General features: G+C 34.2%; 3 protein-coding genes across 7 annotated transcripts; all 3 read left to right on the forward strand.

The window, feature by feature from the left end:
* The first annotated feature begins 1,342 nt into the window (after window positions 1-1,342).
* On the forward strand, window positions 1,343-6,218 carry LOC121252239 (calcium/calmodulin-regulated receptor-like kinase 2). 2 transcript variants are annotated; one of them, XM_041151784.1, is made up of 9 exons: window positions 1,352-1,657; window positions 1,775-1,841; window positions 2,342-2,732; window positions 3,410-3,563; window positions 4,122-4,248; window positions 4,852-4,937; window positions 5,030-5,101; window positions 5,457-5,660; window positions 5,763-6,218. In XM_041151784.1, exons 3-9 carry the CDS (start codon window positions 2,404-2,406, stop codon window positions 6,051-6,053), a joined length of 1,263 nt encoding a protein of 420 aa, XP_041007718.1. In that variant the 5' UTR covers window positions 1,352-1,657; window positions 1,775-1,841; window positions 2,342-2,403; the 3' UTR covers window positions 6,054-6,218. The 2 variants fall into 2 exon arrangements, with proteins under 2 accessions (XP_041007717.1, XP_041007718.1); XM_041151783.1 differs by lacking the exon at window positions 1,775-1,841 and having other exon boundaries at window positions 1,343-1,657.
* Window positions 6,219-8,101: 1,883 nt separating this feature from the next.
* On the forward strand, window positions 8,102-10,676 carry LOC121252328 (U11/U12 small nuclear ribonucleoprotein 25 kDa protein). 2 transcript variants are annotated; one of them, XM_041151935.1, is made up of 5 exons: window positions 8,106-8,517; window positions 8,630-8,735; window positions 8,987-9,086; window positions 9,728-9,862; window positions 10,265-10,676. In XM_041151935.1, the coding sequence occupies exons 1-4, from the start codon at window positions 8,286-8,288 to the stop codon at window positions 9,821-9,823; spliced, it is 534 nt and encodes a 177-aa protein (XP_041007869.1). In that variant the 5' UTR covers window positions 8,106-8,285; the 3' UTR covers window positions 9,824-9,862; window positions 10,265-10,676. The 2 variants fall into 2 exon arrangements, with proteins under 2 accessions (XP_041007868.1, XP_041007869.1); XM_041151934.1 differs by lacking the exon at window positions 10,265-10,676 and having other exon boundaries at window positions 8,102-8,517; window positions 9,728-10,035.
* Window positions 10,677-12,955: 2,279 nt separating this feature from the next.
* On the forward strand, window positions 12,956-21,516 carry LOC121252175 (O-fucosyltransferase 27-like). Of its 3 annotated transcripts, none has more exons than XM_041151673.1 (10): window positions 12,956-13,387; window positions 13,820-13,904; window positions 14,923-14,993; window positions 15,082-15,170; window positions 15,284-15,527; window positions 18,697-18,818; window positions 18,904-18,994; window positions 19,087-19,215; window positions 19,608-20,158; window positions 20,655-21,516. In XM_041151673.1, exons 1-10 carry the CDS (start codon window positions 13,190-13,192, stop codon window positions 21,121-21,123), a joined length of 2,049 nt encoding a protein of 682 aa, XP_041007607.1. In that variant the 5' UTR covers window positions 12,956-13,189; the 3' UTR covers window positions 21,124-21,516. The 3 variants fall into 3 exon arrangements, with proteins under 3 accessions (XP_041007607.1, XP_041007609.1, XP_041007608.1); XM_041151675.1 differs by having other exon boundaries at window positions 12,956-13,238; XM_041151674.1 differs by having other exon boundaries at window positions 13,247-13,394.
* The last annotated feature ends 89 nt before the right edge of the window (window positions 21,517-21,605 follow it).

Below are 21,605 nucleotides of genomic sequence, written 5' to 3' on the forward strand. Positions count from 1 at the left end.
AATTTCAACCTTTCCTCGATGATCTGGCTCTATTATTGGGCAGTTGAGGGTTGTGACATGCAAATTCCAGCCTTTATATTAATTAACTTCCAATATAGTATCCATTGCATAGAAATCCCATCAAATCCATAAAATAAAACAGTTCACATCCATTTTAGAGAAGACCCAATTTCTTTAATTAATCCTCAAGTAGCGAGCCAAAATCCCTTTATATATAGCATTTAGATACACTTTATAAACGAGATGTTTGGTGTCTCCCAAATGCTAATTAAATCCTAACTCTAGATCTCATTTAAGTCTTAATTATACCAAAGAAAGGTGATCATATTATATTAATACATAATTCACTTGGGCAATCAATATAAACTACAACAAATAAAAAATATATATATCAAAGAACATTAAAAAAGGGTACAGGTCATTTTGCATAGCTAAAAAATCAGGCTCTTAATTTAGGTTTAATTACCAATCAACAAACGTCAACATTTAAAAGAGTGGGTAGGACTTTTATTTTGGATGGCTCGTGGGGAGCTCCCGCTAATATATTTTGTGTTTTTTTTTAATCTTTTATATACATTTTTTTAATACTGTTAAATATTTTTAAAAAATAAAAAAATTTACAAAATCATTAAAAAATACTTTCAAGTAAAAAAAATATTTTCCATCTCTCCTTATTCTTCGTTTGGTCAAATGATAAAAATTGAACATAGATTTATTGTTACAAAAGTATATAATTGTCAAACAAACTCCGGACATTTCCCTAACCGGCCGCAATAATCTTATATAGAGAAGTGTTACAGCGATAATTTTTTTTAATAAAAATTAACCTACAAATTAATATTATACGTTTTATTCACTTTATACTAAAAATAATTTTAAATTTATTTTTATAAAATATTTTTATGACTAAAATATTTATAATTTTTTTTCAATTTCAAGGCTGTTCCCATAAAAAGTGGTAGATCATAGAACAGTACACCAAACCAAAAGCATTGAAAGATCAACCAAAAAGAAAAAAGAAAAAAAAAAGTAAAGGAATCGTAAAAGGTTTATAAAGAGGCGGATAGGCCTAAGTTGAGCGACCCGAGTACGGCCAAAATGAACAAAGATTAACCGGCTATTTAGGCATCGTTTGGATTTAAAAATAAGTTAAAATGAATTGTAAATAATAATAAAATGAGTTATAAATAGTAATGAGATGAGTTATAAATATTAATAAGATTTATAAATTAAAATTGATAAATAATAATAAAATAAATTGAGATAAATTAAAATAAATTGAGATAATTTACGAATACATCTAGAGTCTTAAACTTTATTTATTGGTTAGTCTTATTGGCCTGCGCGACTACGTCCCTGTTATTCCTTGTTTTGTTTTGTTGGTGTCTTTCTTTTTTTGTGGGCACCTCTGTTTTTCCTGTTAACTTCTCTTCCCGATCCCACCAATTACGTTTCTTTATTCCATTCCACCTCCCAAAGGCCAAAGCCCTCCAACGCAGACTTCTCTCTCTTTCTCTCTCTCAACAGTTTCTATCTTCAACTTGGTCACAACTCGAGACTTCACTCTTGACCCAGTAAATATCTGAAGGCGAAAGAAGCTTCAGTAGTTTAGGCTTATATTCCGATGATCAAATTGTGTGGGTTATCAGTTGATAAGGTACGTGGGTCTTCTTCAAGGTTTCGTGGGTTTTGGGAACTTTTGGAACTCTCGGAAACTATTTGTTTGTTTTGGTTGAGAGGGTTATTGGATTTATAATGCTTTGTTGTTCTCTAGGAGGGACTGGCTTTTTTGGCTTTATGGGAGACAGCGTTTCAAGGAATTATGCTTGATTGTGTTGTTGGTTTGTTTGTGTTTCTTGGGTTTATATTGTTTTGTTGTTCTTTTGGTGGGTTTGGCGTTATGAGTATGTGTAGGAGTTTAAGGGAAGATTATTTGATCCTTCTGGTTTTAGCTGTAGTTGTCTTAATGACAGAGGATAATATGGGAATTTTTAGTATTGAAAATATTGGTAATTATATGAAGTTGTCTGCTGATGAACATTTTGTGGATAGGTAGATTCTATTTTTGACGGTTGGATTTCCATTTTTAGTTTTTTTTTTTTTATACATGGGGGAGGGGGATTCGATCCTTGGTTCTCTTAGTGAGAAACCAAGGTCTTGCCAATTGGTCCAAAGGACCTCGGCAATTTCCATTTTTAGTTAGATGCTCATATTTCCGCAAAGAAATATAAAAATCATTACAATAAGTATATGATATTTCCTTATTGGGTAGTCATTGTGTACAGATCTTGTTTACAATATCCTTTAAGTTTGCATAATATATGTCTTCATCTTATGACAGTGAGCCTACACTACTCCCCCTGAAGATGTTTTCAAAGTTGGAATTCCAAAAGAGACCAAAGAATGGTTAATAAGGCTGATTTGGTAATCATTGGTGTCTCAGTTGGTCTAGCCCTTGGAATTGTGATAGCTTCACTCATATTTTTTGGCATAAGGTGGTACAAAAAGCGAGCTCATCTTCGACGATGTGCAAATGAGCGTAGTATACCAAGTGCGACCCTTCCTATACGCACAAATGGGACAGGTACAAGCACTGACTTTAGTGCGTCTCTGACAAGTTCGATAGCCATACAGGGATCTAACAAACTTCCGAAAGGTTATTGGCCTTGGTGGAAACATCAGAATAAAGGTGGCTTTGTTTCTGCATCAGGCATACTTAGATACCCGTACAAGTATGTAGATTTTGAGCTTTGCTCGAGCTTGAATTTTATTATGGGGTATATGGACAATAGTTGATGTTGTATGCTTCCAAAGTCTTCCTTTTGTGGATGCTGCTTACTAGTAGAATTTATTGTATAACAACCGTGAATTAAATGACATCCACATATTTGCTTTTTGGCTTTTGGTTATGTTGGATGTCGAGAGGTTTTTGGGGTTTTTCTCACTCCGCGCGGGGGGTGTGGGGGGGGGGGGGTGTTCCTGATTAGAGACTTGTCAAAGATAGAGAGAGGCAGTACTAGAAGGCAAACCTAGCTATATATAGTCTCTTGGTAGATTAGATTTGACTATCATGAGCAGTTAAGTAGTTTTTAAAAGCCTAGGTGCCTGTGAATTTAGCTACCGGTTGTCAGCATTAAACTCTAGTATCATCTGCTGTGCATTGTCTGCTGTGACAGTTTCTGCTGATGATCAGCAAGGGAAAATTTAGTCCGCCTATTTTTATTTTATTCGATGACCAAAGAGGTGAAGTTGAAAGGTTATTGGTTCTTAAATTTAGATCTTCTGAAGTTTATAACTATATATCAAATTTTGAAAGCATTTAGGTGATAATGTTGTGTTACTTGTAAAAAAGAAGAAGATTGATATGTTGTGCCATATGTATGATTTTTTAACCCATCATGCCTTCCAGGGATATTCAGAAAGCCACACAGAATTTTACAACCATTTTGGGACAAGGGTCATTTGGTCCAGTCTATAAAGCAACAATGCCTACCGGAGAAGTAGTAGCTGTGAAGGTGCTGGCTTCTGATTCCAAACAGGGAGAGAGAGAATTTCAAACAGAGGTAAGGGCTTGCTTGGTCTAGGAAGGACGGAGTTCTTTGATCTCTTAATATGTATGTTCTGAACAAAATTAAAAAGAGAAAAAATATTTTTCCTAATATATTTCATAGATTTTTTTAAATCTTTTCCCTTTTCTCTAATCCACATGGACGCATGAAAGTTGAAAGAGAACTAAACTATTTCAAAAGTTCTACTAGTGGCATCAAGTTTAGTTGGAGACTGCATATCTGGACCTTCCTAATGGCCTTCCTAAAAATTCATAATGGCATTCTACGGGGATGGTGGTATTCATTGAGTTTAGTTAGAGACTGCATGTCTGGAGACTTTTTTTTTTTTTTTTCCGAGTGCATTAATTTTTTGTTTGTTACTAGAGAGATCATGACAGTGTCATTAGTGTCATTAGATTTTTCTGTAAGTACACTTTTATGATTTACTAGTTTGGCCGTTGTATGCCGTTTTTCTCTTATGAGGGCTATCATAATTTATAAATGGCTGTGTATATTGCAATTTTGATCATCCATAAAGCATGTTCAGTTTATCAAATTAGCTGGTTGATACAGGTTTCTGTGCTTGGAAGACTTCATCACAGGAATCTTGTGAATTTGGTAGGATATTGTGTTGACAAAGGACATCACATGTTAATTTATGAGTTCATGAGCAATGGGAGTTTGGCAAAGGTTCTATATGGTAAGCTCAGAACCCTGTTTAATATCCATCTCAAGATTTGTTATTTTTGTGGTGTTTGTCTGCTGGAAGACATGTACCCTACATGGGAAGAGGGTAGAGGTGTTTGTCTGCAGTATGAAATAGAGCTTTTCATAGTAGCGCTTTTAATTGTAGAGCTTTTCATAGTAGCGCTTTTAATTGGTAAATGTATAAAAAGTGCTTTAAGCACCTAAAAAAGGCTGAAAATCCACTTTTTAAAAAAAATAAAAAATAAAATAAAATTGAAGCTTTTGTTGAAAAGCTCTTGCGGATAATGCTATATTTTTAAAAAATCACCGTAACTAAATTTAAAAGCACTTTAGGTGCATGTTTACCAATTAAAGCTTCAATTTGATTTTTTTAAAAAAAGTGGATTTTCAGCTTTTTTTTTATGTGCTTGAAGCACTTTTTATAAATTTACCAAACAGACTATTTTTTTTCTTTAAAAGAGCTTTTAGGCTGTTAAAAGCACTTTTTAAAATTCCAAACTTAAATCCAAACAGGCACCAGAACTTCCCCCTGTTCTCGCTGGAATGGGTTTTCGGTTGTTCTTACTAAGAATCATTCTGATGTGCATTTGCCTAGGTCAAGAAGATCAGATTTTGAGTTGGAATGAAAGGCTTCAAATTGCTCTTGATATTTCACATGGGATTGAGTACCTTCATGAAGGGGTAAGTTGAATATTACGTTCTCTGTTTTATTATTATTATTTTTATCCAAGTGAATTTTTTTATTGTCCATTCATATGAAAATTCTTGAACAGGCAGTCCCACCTGTAATCCATCGTGATTTGAAGTCTGCTAATATATTATTAGACAGCTCAATGAGAGCCAAGGTAAGCTAGCATGCAAAAACGTTCTATTAAATCCATTTGTATCTGAGATTCATTACTGTACTACCGAGATCAGATTTTATAATTCTTAGTTTTATCAAGAACACCCCCCCTCCCCCCGCCCCGCCCCGGTTTGCTCAAGGTGCCAATTTTAAGAGCGTAAAACTGCTAATGCATATGAATAGGGAAACATGAAATAGAAAAACAGTAATAAAGAGAGAAGCAATGCACCACTTTTGTGGTCCTGAGACTGGCATTATATATTTATATATATATATATATATATATATGCATGGTAGCATTATGTTTGTTACCATGACTTTTCAGTATCCTTTCTGTGGTTACCTTCAATTTGTAGGTTGCTGATTTTGGGTTGTCAAAGGAAGAGGTTTTTGATGGCCGGAATTCTGGCTTGAAAGGCACGTATGGATACATAGATCCAGTGTACATGTCAACAAACAAGTTCACAATGAAGAGTGATATCTACAGTTTTGGTATTATCATCTTTGAACTCATCACGGCCATCCACCCTCAACAAAACTTGATGGAATATATAAATCTTGTGAGTTATTAGCCCTTTGGAGTGCTACTTATATCTAATGATCTGCATTTGCAAACTCTCTAGCCATATAAACCTTTATTCATTTCAATATTTTGTTTTAAGGCCAACATGAGTCCAACTGGTGTCGACGAAATACTCGATAAAGAACTTGTTGGAGAATGCAGCCTTGAGGAAGTGAGGGGCCTCGCCGTTATTGCTCATAAATGTCTGCACAATCTACCAAGAAAGCGACCTGCAATAGGAGAAGTTTCCCAAACTATTTTGAAGATACAACAGAGGCGCCTTGCTAAAGTAGATACCATGTCTTTTGCGAGCAGAGATTTTTCACGAGCCACGAGCCGAATAGAGGATCAACAGCTGGAGTTAAGTCAGATGACTAGCTTGAAGGAGTGAGAGTAACGACTGCGAAATTCATCTTCTTCTTTTTCTTTTTCGTTTTTTTCCCTTTCATATGTATCTCCTTTCCCCTCTGGGTGTTTCTTGAGTAATGCCAACTGACACGCCAAACGCAGATGCAGCAAATGATTAGTTAAAGACTAAAGAGTATTCCATCCTCAATGCAACTTTTTCGAACTTTTAAATAAAATATAAAAAAAATATTATTTTTTCAAAATTTCTAAACAAAAATAATATTTAAATCATTTTATAATAATTTTATTTAATTTTTTTTTCTTTTCTAAAATTCAATAAAACATCTTAACTAAAATTATTTCATTACTATTCATAGAATTATGAGATATTCTGAAAATGCTTTCACCTCAAATGAGCTCTAAATCTTCAGGTCCATCTGTTTTTTGCTTTGCCACAAACTACCAAAAATGCGTTCCGCTTTCAAATGTGTAGTAATGTTAGGTACAAGTTTTAAATAGATAAATTTCATAAAAGTCATTTGTAAAAAAATGAATCTTACTAATAAAGAATAATTTTTTTACGTGAAGTCTACTTTTTTACAGGGGCTTATATGTGACTTGTTTATTTGAGACTTGTACAAATCATTTCTCTAAAATGTGTAGTACTATTTATTATCGTTGTTTCGTTTTTTTTTTATTATCGTTCTCATGCCATTTCATAATGTGGTATTTAATTTATTACATTTTATTTAGGTTGCGTTTGGTTTCCAAATTAAGCCGAGTTTAGTTAAATTCAGTCTAATTTTAAGTTGAGTTTAACATTCAAACACTAAACTCTTAAATTACTAAACTCATCCCAACTCAAAATCTTTTTACACGTGGTACTCACAACTTTTATTAACTTAAAACATATTTATATGTGAAACCCACAACTTTTTTTAATTTTTCATAAAAAGTATTAAATTCATCTTAACATCCAAACACACTTTAAACTCAATTTAGATGGGCCCCACATAACTCCATTCACTATTTAACTTACTACTATTTATAAAAAACTTAACTCGGCTCAACATCCAAACACAACTTTAGAGAAATATTTTAACAACAAATGGATTATACAAAAGTAAATTTATAAAATGATGTGGTTTTATATAGTATGTCAAATTATAAAGTTACTTTTATAGTAAAATAGTTTTAACAGAGAGTACTGCTATTGGACCATCTGAAACTTATCGCCCTGATGGATCTCTTGACGTGCCATGTGGTTTATTAAAAAAAAAAAAAATTCAAAATAAAATGTCATTCAAAAGTATAAAAAAATGAAGATTGAAACCCTAAGTTCCACACCAATAGAGTTATCTGAGCAATAAGTTTCAAATTGCTAAGTAGCATTATTTTCTAACCAATTGCACAAAATTATGCTAGTTTGTGAATATTTTTTCCTCTCCATAACACTACTAAACAAAACATTTTGAAAAATTATAAACACACATCACTTTTCACAATGTTTTACATAATTATATTTTTAAAATAAAGTGTATTTTTTTAAAAATAATTTATAAAAATAATATTATTTTATAAAAATATCTCTATTTTAAAATATATATTGCGAAATATATTTTAAAATATCATTTTATTCAAACATTTTACGTCTCTAAGAGTATTGACAATGGTCTAGCTAGTGCAAGTCTAAAATTTGACTAGAAGTTGAGGGTTTTGGCTAAAATCAAAACCATTAGAGAGGTTAGTCCACATTGAACTATCTATCTAAAAATCAAAATAATAATATAATATTAGATATTTTAATAATAATTTTTTTATATTTTGCAAATATATTCTATATATTAATTAATAATTTAATTTTTATTTTAAAATATTATTTTATAACTATTTTCTTTCTCAACCTAATTATACAATAATAGCCATTGAGAATATTTTTAGAATAAAATATTAATTTAGAAATGAATAGTAACCGATTAAATTTAAAAAAAATAATAAATTTACTGTAACTCAAAAATGAAATCTTAAAATTTTGATTACTCTAATGAACATCACTTTTAAACTACTTAAGCCAAAATTTAGCGACATTGGCATTTAGTTACGCCAATGCCAGTGCTAAAATAGCGAGGCGTCCACGCTGCGTGGCAACGCGGGCGACCTGGCATGCGGTCAGATCTGGGTCGATTTAAGATTCGTTGCGTTTTGTGTGGAAACCTGGATTACGGTTCAACCTTAGGGCCTCTGTTAGATTCAGTACGCTTCTCGAAGAAAGACGATGGAAAGTAGCACGAAGAAGAGGGAAGAAAACACCGGAGATTACGAGTACGACAGAGACTTCAAGGTCAAGAAGGCAAGGTTAAACTCGACTCTCGCCGCTCTTCTTGACGATCCCGTACTTGCCGATGTCCCCAAGGATCCGACCCTGTCGGACGTGGACACCCTCATCAGCCTCGAGTTGGGCAGCGCCATGCGCGTCTCCGTCCTTAAGTTGGACGGCAATTCCTTCGGTACCCACTCGCCCCTCTCTACCTCTCCCAGCTTGGCATTTCGACAAGCACCTTCAAGGTTGGTAGTATATAATAAATTAGTTGTTGTTGTTGTTTTCTGTTGGTGGTAAAGATGTGGCATTGGTGAATTCGGCGACGGTGAAGGATTTGAAGCTTGCAATAGAGAAGAAAGTGAACGCCATGGAGCAATCCCACATGGGTCATCGTCACATTTCATGGTAGCTTAATCATTTCCTCGAATATTGTTTGTTAGAAATCTATGAAGTACTCCGAGTTACTAGTATAGTCTTTGTAGTTTGTGATTAGCTCTATCCTTTACGTTAAGATAAGCCTTCATGGGAAGCATCTTTCTTTGATTTTTTCCATCTGTATCAAAACCCTGAACAGGTGCTTCATATTTTTCCCCCTTGCTAAGCAAAACGGTGAATGTTGTAACGATGTACTAGGCTTCTCTGTCATGTATTTGCAGGAAGCATGTGTGGGCGAATTATTGTCTTTCGTGCAATAAGGAGAAGCTACTAGATGATCACTCTGTGCTTCAGGATTTTGGCATACGTAATAATTCTCAGGTTTAGTTCTATGCTTTTGAGTTTTCAACAAAAGTTTGCAGAGTACCATGTCTTCAAAATTTATCTGCAGATGACGTTTTCTTGCAAGTTTTCGTATTTCTTGTTAAGGCTCAATTTGCATGGATTTTTGTGCTCCATTTTTATGATCTCATATACTACCGGGGCATGGATCATCTCTTCAGATTCTTATATTTCAAGTTTGTCTTATATATCCATAATGATTCCATATGAATCTACATTCCTACTGGGATTTTTAGAAAGTGACAGCCCTCTTAGAAGTGGTGGTAATGTCGAAGCTGTATTGCTCCAATGAAAGCATATAATTTTACCAGGCAATCAGCAGCTATTATAGCTCTCACTTTGATCAATGACTCACGTAGTCTCTACCTTCAAATGTCATGTATAAAGCCATGTAGATCAATTTTGTGAAACATCCAAATCCCCTTTTCTGTATATTATCATCAGATGAAATAAGTACCATATAGCTGAGGAAAAGAAATAAGGACCTCACAGTTGAAACTTCTCATTGTCTTGTAAATTTTAAATCTTTACGTTTATGCTAGTACCATATGATATTCTTGCATGAAGTATTAGGTTCTATTATATGTGTAAGTTAACGGTGATCTGTTGTGCCTATCTAGGTACATTTTATCCCCTATGTGATGTCAAAGGGTTTTCAACGGCATTCAAAGAGGAGAAAGCATCGTTTCTTTCATGGTCTGAACAAGCGTGGATGAATAATCAATCATGTTGCATGATCGCACGGTGTTGCATAGGTTCTGGCTCTTTGTTGTTGTTAGTTTTCTACGAATGTAGCCAAGAATGGCACAAGTCCCTGTTACGATGAATTTATACCACATTATATATAAATTCATATAATATGGTATAAATTTGTACCACATTACTTATAAAAAAAAAACAATGAAGTTATACCACATTGTTTTCGGCACTTTTCTCTTTATTTTTGGGGTGCCTAAAGTTCTACTCCAGTTATTTTTCTTTCAAGAATATTACATATGTTTGTATGTCAACTCTGGATGTCCCCGTGCTTGGTAAACCTAAATACTTGGAAGACTAAGAATGTACTAAGACTAGGGCCATGGAAGGGGTTCGGGTTTATGGCCATTGAGTACTGCTTTATTCTGTAATGCTGATGCTAAAATTCTTTAAAATTTAAGGACAGGTCCTTTATGTTTTGAAGCAGTGTTGAGGAGAATTAATTTTGGGTAAATTTGAAGTTGGGATGGGGAGGTTGAAGGGGCTGTTGAGTTTTGGCTAGCATTTTTTGTTGCAGGGTGGGCATTCACCCTATGAACTATTTTGGTATGCCATTGGGTTCATCTTACAGGGTGATTTCATTGTGAAATAAAGTTGCGCAGAGGATGGAGAACGCTTAGCGGTGTGGAAGAAATTCTCTGTTTTTGCCTTTTGGTGCATGATCATTGATTATGCCGGAAGATTTTGGTGCATGGGGCGGCCCAATTTAAATTGAGGCCTAGGGCTACAACTCTAGAAGGCCTTTTTAATTTTGATACAGTAATATAATAACCTATCATGTTGAATACAGATACCATAAATTTTTATAGTAAATGCTTACACTAACAATTCTCTCTCTTATATAAACTAATAAGGTTAATAACTATTTATAGTTTATACTCGTGAATCAGAAATAATTTTCCTAGAAGTTTTTATTTCTTAATAGTTTTTCTAATTTCTTATTTAGAGAATTTCTTTCTTGGGGCCTTCTAATATTGTTTCCTAAATAATTTTAATGTTAGTATAATTTCTTGGAGAATTTAAGGATTTTTTAACTCTTAATAGAGGACATTAATATATTAATATTTCTTAAGAATCCTTGAATATTAGGAGGGAGAAATTATATTTGTAGTCATAGAGTATTCAAGTGTTGCACACTTATTTTGAAAAAAAAATGAGTAAATATGAATTTACATGAGAAAATTAATTTTTTATAGTGGACTTTACTCTTTTTTAAAAGAAGTGCGCTGTATTTATACAATTTATGACTGTATTTAGTATTACTTTTACAAGCCACCAACAACAACAAGAACATGTTTTATAGCTAGTTTTGTTGTTTTCGTGCAAAATTTGATGGCGGCAAATAGTTCAAAATATTAGCGTGTTACTCTTTGTCAAATCAACATCTCATCATTTGGTTAAAATATGAGATGAAAATTGAAAGTCTAAATAAAATATTATTAGAATAAAATATTTAATATTATTTTTATTTTAAGATTTGAAAAAGTTAAATTATTTATTATATTTTGTATGAAAGTTTGAGAAAATCATAATGATTAAATGAGATCGGATGATATGATTTGTGGAAAAATGCTAAATGTACTTAAGAAAAATTTACAAAAAATTTATTTCTCCACATGTTAGTTATTGATACGTTGAAAACTATAAAATTTAAAATTTAAAATCTGAATTTCAAAATAAAACTAACAAAACGAGTTTTGTAAGTAAAAACGTAAGTAAAAATGTAGATATATGTAGTACTATTCATGATTTGTGTAACCAAATAAAGCCTTAAAATTAAGGATAAGAGGTGATGGCAGGAGACTCGGTTAAAAATGCCCATCTTTCAAGAACAACATCAAACTAAAGAGGCAAGAAATTTTTTTGACAATTATATCTGTGAATCTCAATTTATCTTTAAACGCAGTTTTCTTTTCAATGTAGATAGGTGACATCGTTTTTTATTTTATTTTTTATTTTTTATTTTTAAAGGAGGGCCGTTTCCTTGTCGATTTTCTTTGCATAATTGTCAACGCAATGTGCAACGTCCATATATATATATATATATATATATATATATATTTCAAGGAATTTCTTAAAGGCAATTAATAACACAGGGTAGTGTCTTAAAGTATTGGTTAAATTGGTAATGAAGAGGAATTTCTTGAACTTTAAACCTACTTTTGTCTTGGAAAGCTTTACTATCATAACAAAGAAAGTTTCCTTCCGTTCATAATAATTAACCAAGGGATATGCTTAGCAAAAATATGGGTTTTGGTTACAAAATTAATAACAACGCTATGATTTTCGTTGAAAACTTGCTCTGAATTGAAATGAATTTAATCTGAAGTGGGTGGGAGGGTATTTAACTGATGATGTTACCTAATTTCATTAACTCCTTTGTCCAGTTTTGGTTCTCACCCAGCAACAACAGCACTCTCTAGATTGCCTGCCCTCTCTTCATGTCTGTCTATACATGAATATCCAAAGCAAAAGCTGCTTCTTTTACGATTTCAAACGCTACTTTTGCTCGTTCATTCGCCAAATGCCCTCCTCCATCCAGTCCACTGTCTGCAGAAAAAGATGCATCTGAGAAAAGTCTAAAATTTGACTTTGACTCCAGCCCTTTCAGCGCTCATCTAGACATGATTTTGAGGCCAGAAATTATTATCCCGACCAATAAGATTATAATTTGTCAAAAATACATATTTAAGAATGTCCGAGCAATTGAATCGACATTTATAATTATGTGATAAAATATTTTATTAAAAGTTGAATAAAATATTATTATAATATTATTTTTATTTTAAAATTTAAAAAAATTAAATTATTTATTATATTTTATATAAAAATTTAGAAAAATTATAATGATTATATCAGATGAGATAATTTAATTTTGTGTAATTAAATCAGTCTTATTAATAAGATACTTCTTATATATCTATATTTTTTTTTCTATTTTAAATTGTAGAGTATGCTCAAAACTCTAATGAGATAATATCAATTATTCTTGAACGGTTTTTTTTTATTCAAAAAAAATTATATAATTATTGATAGACAATCCAAATCAATACAGTACGACGCAAATAAAAGGAAAAGAGAAATTTACATACTGAAAGAGAGAAAGGGACCAGGGTAAACGTGTCCGTTCGAAAGTTCAAACACCTCCTAATCCTATAGTCCACGAGACATGAACTCACACGAGTCAACTTTCTCTCTCCGTCGCTGTCTTTTCTACCAAGACTTCTAATTCCTTCTCAGTTTCCGGCTTTATAGCTCTGTTGGTCAGAGAGAGAAAGAGAGAGATTTTCTTGGAGAGATTTTGGAAGCCATAGATAGAGGTTTCTATGAAAGGGCAGGGGAAAATGTTCTTGAACTCTAGACTGAAGTGGATTGGTCTGTTTGGGCTTCTGCTATCAGCTTTTTCTCTCTTCATTCACTTTTTGCTTGCTAGATTCACTGAGGGTGGCATTATAGAGTACCAGTCTTCAATTACAGTCTTCTCCTGGAGACCCATCTTTGAAAGTGCAAATTTCCCCAGAACTGTAATGTGCAAATGCACCCACAAAGATCAATTCTTTCTCTTTCTGTTTTCTTTTCTTTTACTCCGTTTCCCGTATGTGCTTCCACAGAGTTCACACTGTTTGACTGTGGCGTTTACGAGCTCTATTACTGTTTTATTTTGTTTTGTTGATGGATGCTTATGGTGTGATTATGTTATTGTTCTCCGAAATGAGTACATTACCGTCGCTTTGGGCTAATAAGTTTTGGCTGCAAAATAATATTAGGATTTTGTTTTGGAATTTTTTTTTTTTAATTATCGCAAGAACTTTAGTGTACAGCTCCCATCATGGTTTTATCGCGTTCTTCCTCTTCAAATTGGACTAGTATAGTATTATGGGGATCGTGTTATCTGTCTGTGTCTCATGTTGTCTGATTATGGCTGCTTACTGTTCTAGTACAAATTTCTGTTGCAGAGTCCAATGTATAGACGGCTGTGGGGTCCAATAAGGCTTCTTGAATCTTTGCATCCTGATGCAAATCCCAGAGGATACTATGCTGGTTAGTTGTCATATATATACATATTCATAGTGAATTATGTATTAGTTCAATGCTTTATAGAGGCTGCATCTTCGTAGTTGACCTGATAGTTGAAAGCTTCTTGGTAACTGGCTATGTCCTTTGTGTGAACAAGGAATATGAATTCGGATCTAAACAAAGATCTGAAAGTGAAGTATTTTCTAAGAACCTGTTTGGTTTTACCTGATTTCTTGTTTACCAAATTTGCTTCAAATGTGCTGTTCATTTATTTCTCTTCAGCACTTTATCCTAGCTCTTTAAATTCTCTGTAGGTAATTTTGGTATCATATGCTGTTTAAAAAAAAAAAAAAAAAAAGTATTTGGCGTGCCTTATGCCAGTAATTTTGGTATCTTTTTGTCTATACCATCCATTCAGGATGTCTTTTAAATCTTGTTTCTGGATCATCGTAATAACTTAAGTTATTTTCCTGTTTTTTCAACACCTAAAAGTTGGGTTTGATACATTGACGCTGCTGCACATATGAAATGCAGTCCAGCCCTCTTCTCTGGTAGTGATGGGTCGGTTGGGGACCTAGTGTGGGGGAGTTATGGTGAAGAAAACTGACATTTTCATTTTTCTAGTTTTTAGTTTTTCACATTTGTTTTTGAGAAATGCTACTATGCCGCCCTAGTTATACCGCTCACTTTATCCCCATTTACGTGGCACCACCACTTGGTACCACGTGGTTTATTAAAAAAAAAAAACAAAAAACCACCACTTGGTACCACGTGGTTTATAAAAAAAAAAAAAAAAACAAAAAAATATATATTCAAAACAAAATAGTGTCTGAAAACACAAAAAGATGAAGACTGAAACCCTAGATTCCATATGCCCCTTTTATGTTTGTGTTTTTATTTTTAATTTTTTTAATAAACCATGTGGCATCACATGGTGGTGCAACGTCCATGGGGCAAAGTGAGCGGTATAATTGGGACGGCATAGTAGCAGTTCTCTTTGTTTTTTAACTTAAGAGGTTTTCTAATCAAACATATGTAACAGATCCCAGTTCACAAACAAATGGGTTAATCTTTGTTAGAATACAAGGTGGTTTCCATGAGATCAGGAATTCGGTGAGGATGTCATGCTGGAATCTCTTACATTCTATTTTTATTTAAATATATATATTAAATTGTGATAGATATCATTGTTATCTTTCAGATATGCGATGTGGTTGTAGTTTCTCGGCTTCTTAATGCTACCTTAGTAATTCCTGAGATCCAGTCAACTACAAGAAGCAAGGGGATCAGGTTGCCTTACTTTCATACATTCATTAAAATTTTGACCAAATTTGATTGTTCCCTAAAATTGATGTGTCCATTTAATGTTCTCAGTTAGTTATTATATAATATAATATATACAGCTCTGAGTTCAAGAGTTTTGCATACCTGTACAATGAGGACCAGTTCATGGCAGCCTTGACAAAAGATGTCAACATTGTGAGGACCCTTCCTAAAAATCTCAAATGGGCAAGGAGAAAGAAGGAAATTCCTAGTTTCAAAGTGCGTTACTCAGCTTCACCGTATTATTATCTGAACCAAGTTCTTTTAGTATTGAAGAAACATTCAGTGGTTGAACTCGTTGTATCTGAAGGTGGATGCTTGCAGGTGATGGCAGTTACTCTCTCTCTCTCACTTGAACTTAATTTTTACTCTAGTTTTCATTCTTGTTCATAGCATAATGTGCTGAATAAACTGTACCATTATTGTTTAATCCTGCTTACAACGTGTTAGATCCTTAGTGACTGTTAATTTAGTAATTTGTCTTATAAAAAAATAGTAATTTGCCTGCACATTTGTAACACCCCATTCCCGTAGGCTAGGAGTGCCACGTATTTTCCATAAAAATAATCCGGTAATAGATCCCATAATTTCATAATTTAAAAAAAACTGAACTTTTATTATGCGGAAAAATGTCTAATAAAACTGTCTTCCAAAACATTAAATGAAATAAACTGAAATAAATTCATGTTATAAAAACATGTTTATTTTAGAAAGTCTGAACTAAAAAAAATAAATGCTCCTTCTACTCCTGGCCTGCCTGCTCGTAATCATCATCTTCACCTGGGTGGTTAAAAACATGAAAACAAACTAAAATGAGTCGATGACTCAGTAAGAAATCTATCACAACGTAAACGTAATAAACATAAGATTTTCATAACAACTTTCATGCTGAGCTTAAAAAAAATTCATGACTGTTCATATTGATGTTTATGCTATGTATGACTGTTTTAACTGAGTTAACTGACTGATCTGACTGATTTAACTGATTTATCTGACTGGCCAACACACTTAACCCTGTGTGCAAGGTTGTGCACCGACCCCACATCCCGTTGCAGCAAGGGGAATTGCTGATAGTATTCTAGCATACTATGGTGGACCACGACTAAGTTCATGACTTGCACACCACCCTGAACTGAACTGAACTGCATTGGTACCATGCATCTGAATGGCCATCTTATTAACTGATATGATATTATCTTACACTTGAATTTAAGATGGCTTACGTATCTTATTCACATGAGATGCATGACATACTACATACATAATCATAAATTCTGAATTTAAACATGATGCGGAATGACATGGTCGTATGCTATGCTAGATGACATGCTTGCATATGACATGAGCGGTTCATAAATAGTGGCTATCAATGAACTGGCTTGGATAATACATACATATAAGCTAACTGTGATGACCTAATTTATGATCAAATTTACTTACCTCGCTGTGTGTCTTCTTGAATAATACTTCGTAACTTGAGACCTATATTCAATAAATAACTATCACTAAATTGTTTGGAAAATAAATAAATGCTAATATCTTACTTAACTAATTTTGGAATTCTAAAATATAGTCAAACCAATATTTGTTTAACACTAAAATCAATAATTCATAGTATTTAAATTACTTAAAATACTAATTTATAATTTAGTAGAAATACTCGAGCTATTTTAAAATAATTCACAAAAAAACTTAAATTCTTAAACTAAGTTTCATTTCTCAACATAATTATTAAATCTTATAAGAAACTTAACAAATTCCACTAAATTCTTAACATAGAAATTTTATTAAAATCTTACTAAATTGACAAAGGAAATTTAACTCAAATATTAGACTTAACATTATTCTTTAAAAACATATTTCTAATTCTTTAAACATTTTTATTAAAAATGAACCTTTAATTAACTATATTTATTTAATAACTCAACTAGTAATATTAAACTCAATAAAATTCACTAAAATAATTATTGAAATAAAATAAGATCAAATTCAATTAAACATTATTATAGTCTGTAAAAAGGTTAAAAGCTCTGGCCCATAATAATAATAATACAACAAGAGCCCAATCAAAAGAATAGGCTCATCACACGTACGCACAAGGGCTTAGGGCCCAACGGCCCAATAAGACCCACAGATTCTTTCAAGAATCCGAAAACATGGCTAATATACAAAGGAAAATAGAGAGTTGAGAGAGAAAGAGTCTGCGATGGAGGAGCTCACCGAGGGAGAGGGGCTAACTCGTCGGCAGTTCTGGTGGCTGGGAGTGGTCGGCGGCGCGACTGGGGGTTCCTACGATGGTGCGGCACCGAGTGAGAGAAAGAGAGAGAGAGTTTAGAGAGAGAGAGAGAGAGAGTTTAGAGAGAGAGAGAGACTGAGCCGAGAACTACCGAAAACAAAAACAAAGGCTGCGGCGGTCGAGATCTTACCGGAAGGGAGTGGGTGTGCTGGGGCTGAGCTGGTCGGCAGTTTCTGGTTCCACGGGTGGTGCTCTGATGTCCTATGGTGGTTGGCGGCGGTTGGAAAGAATCTAAGGCTTAAACGGCAGTGTTTTGGTACTCTGGGTGTTTCAGAAACAGATGCTTTGGAGTGGCTCACGAGATACTCCTCTCGTACGAGGTAAGAGATATTTATAATGGTAGCTAATAGAGGAAAATATATGGAAAGTTCTAGAAGGATAGAGACGTGCAGAGTGATTGAGAGTGTAGACGTGCATGAGTAGAGGAATACACGGCAATAGAGTTGGTGTTCCACTAGGACGCTAGCAAAACAAACAAAATCACCGAGAGAAACATACGGGTTGGGTGGTTTGAAGTTCTCAAACAGAGGCTAACAATGTGATGAGGTTTGGTGACTAGAAGAAAAAATTAAACTTTAAATTTCAAAACAAAACCGTAGTAACATAATCTGATACACTTTAGAAATCCTTATTAAAACAAAACTCTAACAAACCATAAATCGCAACTATAATAGAAAATATAAAGATAAAGTACATATAAATTCTGGTAAAACTATAATCATAAAAATATAAATTCTAAAAATATAAGTTTACTAGGAAAAATTACTTATATACCCTAAAACCAAAACTGGTATGTCACAACATTTGATCACTATTTGAGTTAGTAACTAAATCAGATGTTGACCACAATGGTGTTGCATTGGGATTTCTAAAGCTAATATGCATGGTATCCAACAAAGAAATGAACTTATTCACCATTAGATGTAGAAAGCTGACTTGTTTATCCAAAATTGATTGTTAAAAATCTTGACAGTTAATGATCGTTTTTAATGATTACCTGATGGCCTTAGGTGAAAGTGATGGCAGAATGTGTATTTGATTTTCCATTTTTGTCTCCTTAAGCATTTTTTCTTTGTATCTATTCTGTGGCTAAAACGTTGAGAACCTTGCTGCAGTTTGACTCAAAAGCTCTTGATTTGACGTTGTTGTTTCTATATCTTTATTGAGTTTTTACTATATTTTCTGGATGTAATTTAGGCCATCCTTCCACCTGAACTTGAACACCAGGAAGAGCTCCAAAGGCTGAGATGTAGGGTTGCTTTCCATGCCCTTCGGTTTCGGCAGGAGGTCCATGAACTTGCTACCAAAGTTTTATCTAGGTCATTGAATGCTCATCATAAACTTACTTTCTTTTCTTCGTTTGTTTAATGTAATTAGCATTAATTATTTCAATATTATTTATAGGTTACGGGCTCCTGGATGGCCATTTATAGCCTATGACCCAGGGATGACCAGAGAAGCTTTAGCATATCATGGTTGTGCTGAACTCTTCCAGGTATCTGCCTCTAACGAGAAATGCTTGATTGATTTCTTGGAACTCTTTGCAAAATTTGATATTTGTCCTATGCTTTGGAATCTCTTTTCAAGGATGTACATACTGAGCTCATCCAGCACAAAAGGTCTTGGATGATAAAACGTGGGATTGTTGAAGAGAAGTTATCAGTGAATTCAGCTAAGCGGCGCCTTGGTGGTTCTTGTCCACTGATGCCAGAAGAGGTAAGAGATTCTCTGTATATTGAAAGATTGGTTAAATAAACATCAATATTTAGGATTGTTGCTTCCTGATAACCTCCAAAACTTATGCTTTAAAGCATGGTTCTACAAATCAAACGTAAAGTGATTTGGAGGGGTTGAGGATGCTCCTGTCACTCCGCTCAGTTTTCACTGGAAAACGGCTGGACAAAGTCTCAGTACTGTAGAAAATGGCTGTTGGGTAATAGGCCAACCTGTGTTTTGAGCCCTCACTATGACAATGGCTGATCAACTCTTACACTCTTTGAATAAACAGAGTTGTCTACTTATCAAAAAATAAACGGAGTTGTCTATCAAAGGGACAATTTTGAAAATCTATGTAAGTGAGAAGTTGATATGCATCTGTATTTCTACAGGTTGGTATTCTTCTTCGTGCATATGGATACTCATGGGACACAATAATATATGTCTCTGGTGGAGAAGTCTTTGGTGGCCAAAGGACATTGCTTCCTCTTCATGCTATGTTCGAAAATGTTGTTGATAAAACTTCCCTTACCACTCCTTGGGAGCTCAGTAGGCTTTATGGTCGTGAGGTTAACCATATTAGCAGTTATCCTAAAAACCCACCTCCAATTGAGAAAAAGATCAAGTATGAATCTTGGAAAACTGAAGGGCCACGTCCTCGCCCACTGCCACCACCTCCGGCTAGGCCGAAATCGTATAACGTTGAAGGTTGGTGGGGTTGGGTGGCTGAGAGTGATAATGAGCCTGAGAGTACAGTGATGGAGTTGCGGACCAATGCCCATAAATTGCTGTGGGAAGCAATTGACTATGTGATATGCGTTGAAGCTGATGTGTTCATCACTGGATTCGATTATGATGGCAAGGGACACCCAAATTTTGCCAGCTTGGTAATGGGGCACAGACTCTATCAGTCAGCTGCATTGAAAACATATAGGCCAGACAGGTAATTATTACATCTATCTGGACACTGCATTTCTTCATAAAGAAATTCTGAATACTGTAAATCAAGGTGCATGATTTAAATCTTTTGAACGTTATTTTGCCTATGTCACTGCACTGAATCAAATGCAGAAAAGGTCTCCCTTTAGTCTTTTGAAGTTGTTGCACTGTTGTGTGTGACATATTAACAGAGGACTAATTGGACAGCCTAGGCTAGTAAGGACCATATCATCACTCTAAAACGTTTTAGTTTTTTCCAAGTTAAATCTCCATAACTTGTGGACCTTGCTCCCCAAGATCCAGCTACATATTTGTTTTGCTGTAGGCTATGGAGTTCTAAATGGTTTATTCTTCCACAGTGCTGATACGTAGGAAATCCTCATGTCTCGAGTTAATGATAAAATGGAATGCTAATCATTTTATCTCAAGTTGCTAACTCAATGATATTTTCTATTGTTTCTTTGAAACATTTCATTTTTCTTGTGGCTCTGTGAATGCAGAAAAGAGGTTGCCAAGCTTTTAGAAGAAATCCATGACCATTTATATCAGGCAAACCATACTTGGCTAAAATCAGTGCGCAAGCATATGAGACAGAGATTGCTTGATGGACTAATGGAAGCATCCACAAAATCAAAACCATTATCCTTTCTCTCTCATCCAGTTCCTGAATGTTCTTGCCTGAGGTACGACTCTAAAGAAACATCATTTCATTCTTCAAGTCCTTCAACTCAGTCACAAGTTCAGGCTGCTCTTGGAGTTGGACATCAATGCCCTGCTTGGATGGACAGTGATTTGATATTGCATTCAAAAGACAAAGATAATGAAGAGGATCTTGATGAAGATAATTCCACGTCATCTGGGTTGTTTTTTCGAAATAGTGGTGAAAGTCATGAAAGTGGAGGTGGGGGATCAAACAACAAAGAAGTTCAATTGGATGACCTAGAGGAGCTTGAAGGTGGAGAAAGATAATGGGAGGCGAAATGGGTGCCAGTAATGGTCTCTTTTGCTTGCCCATTACTTTTTATCTTCATCCAGACTGTTATAGGACTGACAATTCAATTGCCTATTTCCCAGAAAGGTTGTAATGTATTGTTGGCTTCAGTTCAACAAGACCAGCAGCAAGCTTTCTACTTGTGGATCAAGAACTCAATGACTTGGGGGCACTTTTAGTTCAGCTCATGGCAGTTCAGACATATCAGCTCTGGCACCAAGCACTTTTACATAGTACCCATCTGAGGAATAGCAGTCTTGCTTAATTATTTAACCAAGCAGCAATTTTGATGTAACATAGCATCATGTCTTCACTGAAAACCTCAATTCATGTAAGAATTCTTTGTTTTATCTGTACTATCAAAAGAATCATAGATAACCTTACCCATAATAATTTGGGCAGACTCAAGCCCATATCGAAAATTAATTTAGCTGGGCTAGGAGTCTAGGACCGTTCTTTA

The sequence above is a fragment of the Juglans microcarpa x Juglans regia genome, chromosome 2S (genome assembly GCF_004785595.1).
Source record: "Juglans microcarpa x Juglans regia isolate MS1-56 chromosome 2S, Jm3101_v1.0, whole genome shotgun sequence".
Lineage (NCBI taxonomy): Eukaryota > Viridiplantae > Streptophyta > Magnoliopsida > Fagales > Juglandaceae > Juglans > Juglans microcarpa x Juglans regia.